The following is a 15,291-nucleotide window of genomic DNA, read 5'->3' as shown; positions in this document are numbered from 1 at the left end:
ACTATCACATAAAAAACATGTTTTACTCACATAAGTGTGCTGCACCATTTATGTCATATCCAATATAGAAGGCACAGCACGGTGTGTTAATCTCAATGTCTGCAAATCCAGTGTCGACCTCTGTCTTGTTTACGAACTATTATCATGCTATCTTTGACGTGTTTATTGCTCGGCAACGTGATCAGTTTAGCACCACGATTCAGGGGAGCAGTGCTACAGAAGTATCAAGTATTCCGTTAGTGTTCTCACATTACAACACCACAATACACTGTATATAGCATAATGCATTATTCCTTTAATATATGCACTCAAACAATGTTTCAAAATCAGACTTTTTCAGCATACACAACATAAGATCTGACGTGGCCTCTAGACTGCATGAGTATTAAATGGACAGATCTTGATGGAAACTTGGCCAAGTTATTCCACGCGATTACGGTGTACCCAAGTCAAAAAGATTTCAATGAGACAACAACGTGACAAACTTCATAAATAAACTTGATGAAACTTCAGATTGTTAAATCATACACAAAAATCATATCAGTGCTTTACACTGGAAAAACAACTTTTAAAAAGTACCATGAATATAAAATTCCTACTATAAAACAGAAGGACACTCAACGGATGGCCAGGAAATGCACTTGTTTTAAAAACGCACTTCAGTTTTAATTTAAAGGTCTTAAACGTTCCTTCCATCAAGCCAACAGCTAATTCTAAATATAATACTTTTAAATAAGCCATGAGCAGAAGTCAAGTTGAAGTCACATTCCAAAACAAATAAGTACGTTTTTGTTTTAATTATGAGGCTTTGTATAACAGTACTGCTCTTAACTGTACAGTAAAGCATAATATCAACGATTCATCTCATCAATCCACAGCATTCGCAACTCAGAACTAGGGATGAAACTAATAAATCATTATTCCCCACCCCTTTGGTTCATTCTGTCCTTAGTAGCACCGTATTTATAGGATGTGATACTTCAGCGCTGTTGTGAAAAAAGACAGAACCCGTCAGCAATGTATTAACGACTGGAAGCCAAATAGAAATATTTTCAGTGAGCTGTCTTGAATTTTCTTGACATTTGTTTTAAAATGTCTAGCTGCACTTCGTTTCATTTACTCAGAGAAAAAGAGGATGAGCGAGAACAAAATGAACACGGAGTTGAAATCCTTGTGAAGAAGATAAAAGCTGTCCCTTCAACGCCCTCCTAATGCCATCAAATGTTATCTTGAAACAAGCTGGATGAAGCACAGCAGGTGCTGTGTCTCCTCGTTTTTCGGTTCGAACAGACTGTATAATTTCAAAGGCTTAAAACAAGTGTGTGGAGATGTTCATACTGCTCAAGTCTATTACATATATGGTCAGATATATAACTGACTTTTAAAAAAAAGAAAACGAAAGAAATTAATTAGCATCCTTCCAGTCTTTTGTTTTTATGAAGTAGATGCATCTGTAAGATGCGGAACTTCCACTTGGGCTGGTGGAGGAGGGTCTTCGCTCTGATTGGTTGTTTCAGAGTCTGGTGGCTCCTGATTGGACTGGGGTTCATCTGTGGACGGTCCTGGTGTTTGAGTACAGTTGATTTGTTCCATGACTATCAGAGGAGGCTGAGGAAGAAATGAGAGATAGACATTTTTAATTGAGTTCAGATTACATTCAATTCTAAATCATTTTTATATGCAGTCTACATAATTGCTTGGGGTCAGTAATTTTTCAGCAAGGACACATTAAATTGATCAAAAGCGATTGAGACATCTATAATTTTACAAATTATTTCTATTTAAAATAAATTATTAACTTTGTTTAATCAAAGAATTCTGGAAAAACATTACTTTTCCACAAATATATGAACTAAGCAGCACATCTTTTTGTGTGAAAATTTGGCTTTGCCATCACAGGAATAAATTACATTTTAAAATATATTAAAAACAGAAAAAAAAATCTAAGTTGTAATGTTTACTGTGTTTTTGATCAAATAACTGCAGCCTTTCTGAGCTTAAGACACGTACTGGCCCCTTTTCGTAGTTAATATGTAATTCCATTGAAATTGCAATTTAAAGGAGAATACATTCTTTTTAGAATCACTTCACTGAGAAGTGTGAATGAGAAAAAAAAATCTGATCTATGACTTATGAAGGAGCGAACACTCAGAGATGACAGGTTTGATTCTTATAGATCATACAGAAAATCACCATAAATCAACTCAAGACAACAAATCTCCAGGCCGATTATCAGATTAAAAGCATAAGCACGGAGGAAAGAAAACTTAAGCCCTCTTCCGGTACACAGATCTCTTACCAGACCTAAAGGAGAGATGTGGTGTTTATCAACCCATAGTGAGTGGTTTTAACTCATGTATATCAGTCTGTAGCACAGCCTTTCCTGTTACTGTGGTTTAGAGAGAGAAAAACTGGATTGAATGAATTCAGGCAAACAGGCATTTGTCTCGTCTTCAAAATCCCTGTAAAATCTTTTACTACAGACGGTAGAGATTCCATTCAGGATCTCTGGGATCTATGCCAAAGACGTTTCTAAACATCTTTAAAAAAATGCCTGTGAAATTAAAGGATGTAAATGGCTGATTGTGTGATAATGGGTTCACCCAAAAAAGGAAAATTCTGTCATCAATTACTTTCTTTTTTTTTGTTCCAAACCTGTGAGACTTTCGTTCATCTTTCTTTTTTTTAAAATAAATCGGAGAGATTTTTGTCCCCAAAAATTCGATGCTTCAAAACATTCCTAAAAAGATTGGTATGAATCGATATGAATCGAGCAGTTTAATCGAGACAATCACATTACATGATGAATAGATTTAATTTAGATTTAATGAGGTTTTGTTCTTGTGCGTCAAACAAGTCCGATTGACCTTCCATTTACCATATTTGAGTAATTTATGCATGTTCGCTGATCAATATTTATTGGTGAAAATAAAAGCCTAAAAAAATCTATTCATTATATAAAGCAGTGGTCCCCAATCTCGGTCCTGTAGGGCCACTGTCCTGCAGAGTTTAGCTCCAACCCCAATCAAACACACCTGAACCAGCTAATCAATGCCTTTGTAGGACCTAGTAAGATCTTGATTAGCTGGTTCAGGTGTGTTTGGGGTTGGAGCTAAACTCTGCAGGACAGTGGCCCTCCAGGACCGAAATTGGGGACCCCTGATATAAAGCAATCATGTCTCTTCAGAAGACTAAGATCGAACTGCTCGATTCATATCGCTTTATGTATTATGACCTTTTTTTGAATGTTTTGAAGCGTCAAATTGTTGTCAAATTGTTGAAGCGTCAAAAAAACTTTCAATAGAGTTAGGTCGGGTTGGGTTCTGGAAGTAAAAATAGATTTAGAACTATAACTTATAAACCTTTAAAGGCAGACCTACTGTGAGCTACGAGAATGTTAATCCATGGTATTATTTGAATTTATATTTGTAAATTGTAATTTTGTCAGATTTTCAAAAAGTTTTTGCTTTAAATCAAAGTTTGTAATGTTATGATTCACCTTGTAGAAGGCTGGCTTGGTTTATGGCTTATGACTCTTAAACCAAGACATTTTTTTTTTTTACTCCCTATGAGAAAAATGAATGTGGGAAGGAACACTACAGGGCCGAGTGGGGGCGGGAACTAATGCACTCGAAGGAGGGAATGTCAACAAGTGGAACAACATGCATGAGTAATGGATGACAGAATTCAAATTTGTGTGTGACCTAACCCTTTAAGAACAATTAAAGACTTCAGATGCAAAAAGACAGACAGAAATTTTTCTTTTAAATGAACATTTGTATCAGGTTCCTATTTTTAGATTCGATAATTTCACTTTAATGGCAATGCGAAGGTTATTAGTCAGTTATTGACATGCAAAAACAAAAATGTCACTGATTAAAATAAAAAACAAATGCTCATTTAAAAAAAAATGTCAGAGGGACTTTTTGCAACAGACGTCTTATTCTAGTTTTATATATATATATATATATATATATATATATATATATATATATATATATATATATATATATATATATATATATATAAAAAATAGTTAATTAGTTTTATTCCTAAGGTACAGGTTGACACCGAACCCCTCCTTTAATAAAAAGAAGACACCCACAGTAAAAATGAGAGCAAAATAAGAGCGCAACAAAAACACGTGGGTGGTTTTACTCAACTGTAATTCTAGTAACTGTACATAACCCTAGAACTTTGCCGATCGAAGAAGGCACTCATATCAAACTGGTATTCACCACAAATCCACTTCCTGTCCAGAACAAATGCAGCTCATTGCGCCACAGTGCCACCGCAAGGCTGGTGAGGAGCGTGCAAGGCACCAGGTATAAGAGGGCAGGCTGACCCATCTGCATCAGAGCCAAAGCCACAAATGTGATGAGGAGACCAATGCCGTAGCCTAAACAAACAGAGATCACATTCACAATCTTTCAATTATAAGTATAACTAAATATAAGCACGAAAGTAGAAATAGTTCTCCAGTGTCAATCAGTGCATTACCACATATATATCTGAATTTAAAAGGTCAATGTCTTACCAATAGTGCAGGCCAGAAAGTATATTCGAGAAGTCTGCATGAGAATGTCAAATCTATGACAATATGCTACAAGCAGACCTGGGGAAACAAAATAAAAAGGAAGATATTGTTATTGTCATTATTTTAAAAAACTAAACTAAAAGGAGGGGGGGGGGGGGGGGGGGCAAGGATGTTGAGGCAGAGTTTGATTTCAATAACTTTTCTTGAAAACAAAAAAATCAGATACAAGCACTGAAGATTTTTCATATAATTAATAACATCTTTTTATTCCGGATTGATAACCAGAGCCAGACACACGTTTGCCTAATATTTTCTCTTTCTTTTAGTGATGCACAGAAATTCCAACAACCAAAATATAAATCCAAAAAAAGTCTTTAGATGTGTAGGGTGAAACCATTAACCAACTGCAGGAACATTTGAACAGGTAAACATGTCAGCAGTGTGGATACACTTTACAATGACCAAAAAAGAATGCTAAAGTAGAATTATGTAAAATTTGTTTGGCTAAAGATCGAGAGGCAGCTCGATGCGAAGATCTTTCCCAAAACTAGTTTCATTTATCGCCTAACACGACCCAATAATCAGCATACCAAGTTCAATGACCTACACTTTATTTTCATTTTCAGCTAAATGAAAACATTCGGTGTTGGTAAAAAATGTATTTCTGTGCATCATTACTTTCTTTCCATGAACGCTGGAAATCTGTTCATCATGCAGCTGATGCAACAACAGTAGTGACGTTACCTGGTACCAAGATATCCCCAAAGCCCAGGAGAGAGAAGGGCCGGTCACACAGGACCAGAGGAGACGAATTTAGCCTGGGCACTTTCAGCACCATGGGAAGCTAATGAAGAAAAATATGCCAAAATTGACACCACAAAATATTACAAAAATGTATTTAAATGTATCCAAATCTTCAAAAAACACCTACCTTTTCATGAGTAGAAGAATCAGAGGGACCAGCCGCCACCTCAACCATGATACTTTCCCCACTCTGCATGGAACAATATACAAACATGCATAAGAATATACAATTCTATTTTGCATCAGTTTTAAAGGGATAGTTCACCCATAAATGAAAATGTTTTGTTAATCTGCTTACCCCATTGGCATCCAAGATGTAGGTGTGTTTGTTTCTTCAGTATTACACAAATTAAAGGTCCTGTTCTTTTCACGTGTTTTCGAAGCTTTGATTATGTTTACAGTGTGCAATATAACATGAGTTCATGTTTCGTGCGTTAAAAAAACACAGTATTTTTCACACAATTTACTTATCTGTACACCGCTGTTTTCTCTGTCCGAAAAACAGCCTGATGATTTCCTTGTTCTATGAAGTCCCTCCTTCAGAAACACGTAACGAGTTCTGATTGGGTCAGCGCTTCCCGTGTTGTGATTGGACAGCAGCTTAGAGCACTTTGTCCGGAAAGGTCCAGCCTCTTACCATAACGGGGAGATGCAAGCATAGATATGTATACGTATACATATCTATGGATGCAAGCGCTGAATGCACGCTCTTCTCCACGTGAGAGAGCAACAAGACCCCGCCCTCTATTTTGCGTGTACTTGTGGGTGGAGGGTTAGTCAACAAACAGTTCTAGTAACGTCATTCAAGCAAGGAAGTGCAGGGGTGTAGTCCAAACCGGCCGTTCGCTGTAGGCTTTGAAAGGGAACTTCTGTTAAATAAAATATCTCGCTTGGTATTGAACTTTGAGCTTTATAATTTTACAGGTATTGTTTATGCTCCAACAGCATCATTTCACACTAACTAAAGTTTGAAAGATGGAATCGCGAAGAACGGGACCTTTAAGATTTTTAACTCCAACCGTTGCAGTGTGCCAGTCATATAATGCATGTCAATGGTAACATTTTAGAGTATGAGAGCAATGAGAGTAAAAAAACATACACATCAGGGATAGAACTTAACTTTTTTTGTACTTTTTTTGTAACCTACAAGCCACTTCCTTGTTTTTAACCGACAATGTGTAACTGCACGTGAACATTAATACTACAAGCTCTACAATACTTAAGCAGTTTATTTAATCTCAAGTCTTAATGGAATGCTGACATTTTCTCTTATACACACACAAACCATGAACTGATATACATTTCAAGAAATTAGTAAAATGGGTCTGTGCATTCTACTTTTTTTTTACCTGGATGTTGCATGTGGATGATTTATGGTCTTTTATGGCTTTCAGTTTTAGGTTTTTAGTCTCAACAATGAAACTATTAGTTTTCGTATCTTCTGAAGCGTGTTGACGACACACCGAGCAGAACATTGTCAGTAGGGATACAACTAAATCACAACTCTTGGCCAAAACCGAAAGAGAGGATACCAAGGCCAAAAATCGAAATGCCAAAAGAAATGATGCCAATTATTAATTTGACCTCATACAGGCAGTGATGGTGCAGGGTGCAATGGCACCATTGCACCCTGCACCATCACTGCCTGTATGAGGTCAAATTACACGATATGGTGTAAAAAACACACGAGACATCACTTCCGCCACTTGTATCCCATTGCGATACGCCATATCATGTAAATTTGACCTGTAAATTTGGCCATATGCCAGAAGTGATGCCGTGCTCACGGCTTTTGTTCATAGTGTTGTATTTGAGGTAAAAAAAAAAATATTTAAATACGGTTCTGTTTCTCACACAAACCAATTGTTTCATGCCTTAAGATGTATCGCTATGAGCCGCAGGGTTTAATATGGATTCGTATGTCAGTTTTTTTTACTCGCATAGCTCTCATACTGTTCTCTCTCATAGCTCTCATAACTCTCAACTGTTCCTAACGGCACACTACAACAGTTGCAGTAAAAAAAAAAAATCTTCATTTGTGTTCTACTGAAGAAACAAATACACCTACATCTTGGATGCCCTGGGGGTACGCAGATAAACATCAAAATGTCATTGTTATTTGGTGATCTATCCATTTAAGTGTTGAAAATAAAACTATGAAGAGCCTTGTACCTCAGTTAAGAGTGGTGTTACGAACACAAAAAACACATCATACACGAACAGCACGACCAGCAGCAGAGTGCAGGCCTACAATGAGTAGAAAAAGAAGTATGAAATATATCATCTCCACACGCTAAGGTAATTGTCAGCATCCACCATTATATTATACTCACCTTGAAAGTAGGCAGCCTGATTGTTTTCAGCATGTAGAGACAGAAAGCGATGCCTAACGTATCCTGAAGTATCCACGCCCACCTAGGGAACATTTCTCATCAGATACCGTAATAGTGCTGAAAAAAGGAAAGTGGTTTTCATTATTCTTACTGGTCTTCGTTGCGGAAAACTCCCCAAGTGATGCTGACTCCTATACAGAAGGCTGAAAGGATCAGCATGCGCACCTGTGGCCGCTTGTGGCAGTATGGCAAGTTATTCTCAGGTATCCTGTCAACAAACAAAGCATCTCCTTCAAAAGAAAGCCAAAAGGAAAGAACCTTATCTTGTCTCTCATGCACATCACCAACCTGCATTTCCCAAATGGTATTCTTCGGACAAAAGGCCAAAGACAGCTATACAGACTGACGGCAGACGCCAGACAAAACGTTGCTATAGTCATATACACTGTGAGAGAAACGTTGAGGAATAAATCAAATCATTGAGTTCAACCAAAGTACACAGTTTGTTCAAAAAGGGAAATACTTAAAAAAAATGTATTTACCCAATTGATCATAGAAGAAATATAAGAGCACCAGCATAGAGCAGCACATAACCACAAACACACAAATCATGATAGGGGTGACGTCAACAGTCTCCTCGTCTTGTTTCTCTGCACCGTCATCCCTTTTGTGCTTCATGTAACGTCTGCGGCACACAGATGTGGGTTTTGTTAAATAAATACTACTTATTTAACTTGCCACCTTGTGTCTCAGGGGCTCATAATTTTACATGTGCTCAATTCTTACTTTTTAATGTCCCTGCTGCCAGCCCAATATCCTCCGACAGCCACTGTGCCCACTGCCATCAGAAAGATGAGCACCATGTTGTAGTCCACCACCGGTTCATTGGGCGCATACATGGCCACCTCTCGTTTCTCCCCAAACATCTAGAAACAGAAATAGCGAAAGGAAGTCATGTCAATGTGATACATATCGAAGTGATTTTGATTGGGCAATTTCAGTCCAAAGACAAATTGCTCCAATGAAAAATTACCTTAGTGATGTCCAGCATGTCTTTATAGCTTAGCAATGCCACCGGGATTCCTATCTCCTCATACTGGGACTTGTTGCCTGAGGGTGGAGTCTGTAAAGCATGTCAAATGAGCTTATTTGTGACTCATGTGAAATGTTTTAATGACAATAATAGTGCTATAGTCTTACCAGTCTATCTTTGCTGACGATCAGTATTCCCTTGGCACCGTTGAGCTGGGCCAATCGGACTTTTTCATAGAAAGTGCAATTTCCTCTCATCACCATCGGGATGCTGTTTGGGAAGCCACCCTCGGGTACATCAGAAGGGGAGCACAGTACAGAGGTGGTAAGATCGTAAGTCTGCAGCCGTGTCTGAAAAAACAAAGGGTGAATGAGTGCCAGCATCGTGATAGTCAATTGTGCACTGCAGTTTCAGATAGAGCAAGGGTTCTGTTAGGAATGAGGCATTTTATCATTACAATCTGAATCTATTGTGTGTGTGTGTGTGTGTGTGTGTGTGTGTGTGTGTGTGTGTGTGTGTGTGTGTGTGTGTGTGTGTGTGTGTGTGTGTGTGTGTGGTGTAAATTGCTACTAACTGCTTTACTGAGGTCCTGAGGTAGTCGAGCCCACTGAGAGTTGAAGAATATGCAGTAATCTTTTCCTTTACTCTTCTCCAAATCACTGAAATGTGCCATGCCATATTCACCTAAAACCTGTGAATCAAAATTGATACAGCTCAGGTTAGTGGTTAACAGGTTTGTGCATTTCCTCCTTGCTGTGCAAAGAGGGAAAAACTGACAATAGGAAAGAAATGTGTAAAAGTCTGAAGGTGAAATGAGAGGTGGCACAAACTTGCATAAAGCTTTTTAAAACTTTTTCATTATAAACCATTTATATAGAGAAACGCACCGTGACATGTATTCTAATTACAAAAAGTTTGACTTTCATTTACAACCCTTTTGTTAATGGGTAAAAAGCAGGGCTACGTGTGGTGTTGCTTTTGCTTTAGTGTTACTGAAATGCTACTAATTTTCTTAATAGATTACACACACACACATATATATACATATGCATATATATATGTGTGTGTGTGTGTGTATGTGTATATATATATACATATATATGTATATACATTTTTTATATATCTCAAATGTAAATTTATGTCCCTGTTACACTTAATTTTCCTGATTAAATAAACATTACATAAATACAAGAGACCAAATACAATTCTATAATGTATTTTTACACTAACTAGGTAATGTTCTATTTATTAAAACCAAGTATAAATTTCATCATCTTAGTGTTTTTACAAAATGCTTCACACAGACACAAAGATAAACCTTTAATTTCCCCAAGCTGATAGTGAAGACTAGCCTAGAAATCTAGACGCACCCTAGCGACAGCAAATTTAATTTGCCCGCAAGTGTCGTCTAGCAACTCTCAATACACGTCTGAGCTGTATTCCTCAGAATCTGGACGGCCCAATCACATCATGTATAGAGTCAGCGGGCGGTGCCATAATGACGACGGCCGAGTTGCGTTTGCGTGCTTCTAGTAAACACAGAAATTGATGAACGGCGGCGGTCTTTCGAATCAGCTTTGACCGCGATCCTGGAAGACTTGGAGTTAAGCTTTTCTCTGAGAAAAGAACAAAGAACGGCACTGAAGTCATTCTTAAAAAGGGAAGATGTGTTCGGAGTTTAGCCGACCGAGTGCGGCGAATGTTCAATCTATCAGCGAGCTCTGTTTCACCTTCGTTGCTCTGGTTGGTGTAGCGCTATCCTATCGCGTGCAGAGGGAGTTTGAAAGACAACCGTTTATCCCGCCCCTCGGATTGCGCCCTGTCTCTGGTGAGTTTCCAGACCAAACATCTTGATGTGGGTCTGGCTTGTCAGGCTAAGTGAAGACATATTTTCAGGCCATTTCAAGTTTGATTTTGATGTGACAAAAAAGGGATATATAAGAGTTGTTTGATACATTTTTAATTGGTTTTCCATTAACGGCATCATTTCATTCAGGCTGATTGGAGAACGCGAGCGAAAACAAGAAGTGGAATTTATTGCACGAACCAATTATATCCAATCAGCGTGATGAAGGCATTAGGTGTGTTTACATGGAGCACTATAATCGGTTTAAAAGTCCAATCTGAATGAAAATGCTCCATATAAACACCTTAATTGGAATAAAAATGCCCAAACCGAATGAAATTGTTATCGTTTTGAGAGTGGTGGAATAAAACTTTTCATGAACAGATCAAACGAAAAATTCCGTAACGACCTGACCCGATTACTTTTGAGTATACGTCCTTATATGACGTGATATACAACGTGCGCTTCCATAACTGAAGAGCATGCGTCATGCTCACACCAGGCTATAATGTTGACAAAAGAGGAAAGTTCGTTTTTCTGAGGGGTAAACTTTTTATTTCATAAGAAGTTAAGTAGATAATGTTGGAATAGTAACACGGATATAACCTGGCTACACCCTCTCATCTTGACAGCATTTGTCCCAGCATAACGCCTCATGTAATAAAGAGTCCACTGAATCTTTCAATCGGAATTATTTTAATCGGAATGAAGAAAAAAAAAGTGCATGTAAGAGTGGCTTTTTGCCTCCTCTCACGTGACTTCCCCTATTTATTCTCCATTACACCTAGCTACCCCTAGGTCCACCAAAGCGTTTTTAGCCAGCTGAAAACGCTAGGCGCTCTGCTGAAAACGCCTCTCTGTGAGTGCTTGAGAGCGTTTTTGTCAGGAAGCCTTTTTTTCTTCAGTTGAGACTCTTGTTCTGCGGAAAAAAATCCACGGAAGTGTTACTAATTTCCAGTGGTGGGCCGTCAGGGCCAGCAGGGCCTTCTCTGCTGGCCCTGTCAAAATCATAAGCCCCGTTTCCACCAAAATTACCCGGAACAATTTGTACCAGGAACTTTTTTACAGGAACTTTTCTCCCCCCCAGACCTGCAGCTGTCTGCGTTTCGACCGCGATAAAGTTCCGAGAAGATTAGGCAAATTAGTCCGGTGATGTAGGACTGCGCGCGACTGCTCCTCCAAATCAGTGAAGGACATGTAATCATTTGTGTGTGTAACGTTACCGATTGAAAGATTTAGTGAACTGTTTACATGAGACGTTATCTAAACCGATCTGGTGTTTACATGTGATGACTTTCAATCGCAATCATTTTGTCACATGCAGTTTTTCTGCCGCACCAAAAATGTCAACGCTGTTTTCTCCAGCAGCTGGAGTGTGTTGACTGTAGCCATAGCAACTCTTAACGGCCACCAGGACTAATACAGTATTATTTATAGCTATTTGTTGTAAAGTGTAATAATCATCTCAGAAAAAAAAAATCTTCTGTCAGGCGCAGTTAAAGTAAAAACTGCCTGGGGCAATATACGCTGTGTCATTACTCCAACATTATATTCATAACTTATGAAATAAAAAGTTTACCCCTCAGAAAAATGTACTTTCCTCTCTTGTCAACATGAGCGCGGCGCGCGCCGTCACGTCATGTAAGGACACACACTTAAAAGTAATCGGTCAGGTCGTTTACATGGTGAAAAAAAATTAATAACGAGTATGGAAGAGATTCAAGCTGTGCTGCTTTTGCTGGTTATGTATAGGTTTACTAAAGAGGTAATTAACAACGACAGAAAAGAGCACTAATATGCAGATTCAGCAGCATGCAGCTGCAGCATATTCAGAAAGCTTGTAAAGCTAGATTTAAAATGACAATGTATATTATTATCAGCTATTACGGACATTGCACGTGAGATGGCTGAGACGACCGCGCGCCACCAGACAGAGAGCAAAGACTGATATTTACTGAACGCAGAACGAACCTCGCAAAAGACTTTTAAAAATGCCGGTTGAACTGCGTGAGCTCAACCAATCAGCATGTTCAGCGCCCAAGTCCCGCCCTCGAAAGTTCCTGAACTTTGAAAAAGTACTACCTCGCGAGCAGGGCCGTTTGGAGGGGGAAATATTTACCCGGAACTTCAATTTTACCCTGGTTCCTGCGGTCTAAACACACGAAGTACCACCCAAAGTTCCTAGTTCCTGGGTAAAGTTCCTGTGGTGGAAACGGGGCTATATATAGAGAGACCCCTGACATGAGTGTGAAGCGCTTTGGGTGTACAGTAGTACATTTGAAAGCGCTATATAAATGCCTCATTCATTCATTCATTCATATTTCCAGAAAGAATGTATGTATTTTTGGTGTATTTTCCATATGTCATCATCTAAACGCATCACAGCCCCGAGGACCAGCACTAGTAGAATAGCTTGCCTTCCATTGAAGCTGCTATTTTCCATTGGACCATAGCTTTGACTGACGTGGATCATTAGCCAATCAAAATGATGTGTAGTGATAGAACGGCCCAGAGGCCCAGCGATGTGTCGGTGTGCTACCCCCTGCTGATGTCATCAGCCGTCTGAACTTTTCGCGGGTTGTGAGAATTCTGTGTGAAATAAACTATGGCCGCCGCGGATGACGGGCTGCGTGCGAATGATCGATCCTGATGTCAAGCCGGTAATGTTAGCTAACAAGCAGTGTTTTTTCTGTTTCTTTGGATGTTCTGTTGGTCCGTATTTTTGTTTGTTTAAGAGTATTTGTGCCAGCTGATTTTGATCAGGGGCAGGGGCAGTGTAGGGGGATAGAAAATACGGTTTGTACAGTATAAAAACCATTACGCCTATGGAATGTCCCCATATGTCACAAAAACAAACGTGTGCGTGTGGGTGTGTGCTGTTATGGCGACGGCGTGGGGCTTGTTGATCGTGTGTGTGTGTGTGTGTGTGTGTGTGTGTGTGTGTGTGTGTGTGTGTGTGTGTGTGTGTGTTGTTATGGCGTGGGGCGTGTTGATCGTTAGTGAAGGCCCTGACTGAAACCCCACGGTACGCTACTGCTAATTTCTCATTTTAAATCCTTTTGTTCCGTTATTATTGCTTGTTGTCATCTGTTGAAGTTGTATAAGCAGAATATAAAGTGCATGTAAGAATATAGCGGTTGGTCTATGTCAGGGCTATTCAAATCTTACCCTGGAGGGCCAATGCAGTGCAGAGTTTAGCTCCAACCTTAATCAAGCACACCTGAACATGCTAATCAATGTCTCCAGGAGCATTAGAAAATTACAGGTGGGTGTGTTTGATCAGGGTTGGAGCTAAACTCTGCAGTGCATTGGCCCTCCAGGGTAAGATTTGAATAGCTCTGGTCTATGTAGTATTTGTCCCGCCCCTCCTCCACTGTGATTGGACAGCTGGGTGAAAAGTGACAGTGATGAACGCTAACATTTAACTCAAAGTTGAACATTCTTTAACTCTCTGTGACCAGTAAAAAACGCAGAGCGCTCAGCGCTTGAGCATGAAATACTCACTCAGCGCCGCTCTAGAAACGTGGCGCTTTCATTGAAAACAATTGAAAACACCAGCTAGCAGCGTGAAAAAAACAGATCATCATAATTGGCCTTTCCAGCAACATGACAATTACATAAACACAGAGCTCATTGTGACCCACACAAATACACCATCAGGTTAACACATGACACTAAAAGAACTCCATAAGCATGAACTAAACAACCTTAATGTAATGAGCATAATACTCAAATGCGCATAACTAGTAAGAAAAAAAAAGATAAAATATATGGTATAGTAACTAAACCGGTTTAGCAACTAAAGCGGTTTTGATGTACACTAGCATGTTTACGTACGTCTTCGGGTAAAATTACTAACATTTCCAGTGTAACGTTACAGTCTCATTGCTTGTAAAATAAATTATAACATTAAAATAAAGGTTTGCCATTAATGATGATTCAGCAAAAATGACAGTTTGCCGCTTGTTTGATCAGTGTTGTATGTTGTAAGTGTTTCGCAGTAGCAGTGTCATGCCGACAGGACCGCGAGAGGACTCGGCCGCCCGGGCCCCAAACATGCACGAGCACATACATACCTACTGAAGTCCACCGATAGCTAATCGTATAGCATGTAGCTAGTAATCATTTTTTTTAAAAACACTAACTGGGTACAGTCCTTTTGAGAAACCCACCAAAAACAGGCAGGTTCTTTGTGTCCTGTTGTGTCTTACCTGTTTGAACAGAAGAGCTGCCCAAAGGAGACTTGACAAAAATCTCATGATGCCTGAATGTTGTTGTCGTCTCCCCCATCCACACTGTTACTGCCCTCCTCAGACTCAACTATCAGCTGTTTAACCATACCCCGCCTACATTTTGCAGTACGTTGCCGATTGGCTAAAGTTGTCTACTTCCGAATATCACCTCTTGGCCTATTGGCTTTCATTCTAATCAATCCAAATGTGGTCCAGACTTCACTTCATAATGTCCAAATATGTTATCCCTGGTAACTTAATATTCTGCGGTTAATGTTAGTGTACGTAGACAGGTTTTTTTGTATTCTGTTATTATTAGTTATTAGGTATTTGTGTATTGTTTTGAGCATCAATACAATTATATATATATATATATATATATATATATATATATATATATATATATATATATATATATATATATAAATATAAAGAGGCATACTCATACCTAGGCTGCAAAGATACATGTGGACATTTACCAGTAACAAATTCGTTATTTTTTTATT

The 15,291-nt window shown here is 38.9% G+C and overlaps 1 protein-coding gene across 2 annotated transcripts; it reads right to left on the bottom strand.

Annotated features, from left to right (window-relative positions):
• Window positions 1-275: 275 nt before the first annotated feature.
• sppl2 (signal peptide peptidase-like 2) lies at window positions 276-14,915 on the bottom strand. 2 transcript variants are annotated; one of them, XM_067452367.1, is made up of 15 exons: window positions 14,765-14,914; window positions 9,282-9,398; window positions 8,875-9,057; window positions 8,708-8,797; window positions 8,461-8,600; window positions 8,217-8,359; window positions 8,023-8,119; window positions 7,826-7,942; window positions 7,675-7,756; window positions 7,514-7,588; window positions 5,469-5,531; window positions 5,282-5,381; window positions 4,538-4,615; window positions 4,239-4,399; window positions 276-1,608 (listed from the first exon to the last, which is right to left on the bottom strand). In XM_067452367.1, the coding sequence occupies exons 1-15, from the start codon at window positions 14,810-14,812 to the stop codon at window positions 1,435-1,437; spliced, it is 1,668 nt and encodes a 555-aa protein (XP_067308468.1). In that variant the 5' UTR covers window positions 14,813-14,914; the 3' UTR covers window positions 276-1,434. The 2 variants fall into 2 exon arrangements, 1 of the variants encoding a protein (XP_067308468.1); XR_010907615.1 differs by having other exon boundaries at window positions 1,469-1,608; window positions 4,164-4,399; window positions 14,765-14,915.
• Window positions 14,916-15,291: the final 376 nt, after the last annotated feature.

The sequence above is a fragment of the Pseudorasbora parva genome, chromosome 9 (genome assembly GCF_024679245.1).
Source record: "Pseudorasbora parva isolate DD20220531a chromosome 9, ASM2467924v1, whole genome shotgun sequence".
NCBI lineage: Eukaryota > Metazoa > Chordata > Actinopteri > Cypriniformes > Gobionidae > Pseudorasbora > Pseudorasbora parva.
Note: the sequence above shows the minus strand (reverse complement) of the source record. Positions and strands in the feature narration are given on the sequence as shown.

What these genes read in the sequence shown, in the direction of transcription:
- sppl2 (XM_067452367.1), bottom strand. Translation starts at nt 14,812, where the DNA reads ATGAGATTTTTGTCAAGTCTCCTTTGGGCAGCTCTTCTGTTCAAACAG. An exon ending in TCGTCAGCAAAGATAGACTG is followed by an intron (nt 8,798 to 8,874) that starts GTAAGACTATAG and finishes CATGCTTTACAG; the next exon opens with ACTCCACCCTCAGGCAACAA. An exon ending in GGCAGCAGGGACATTAAAAA is followed by an intron (nt 8,360 to 8,460) that starts GTAAGAATTGAG and finishes TGTGTGCCGCAG; the next exon opens with ACGTTACATGAAGCACAAAA.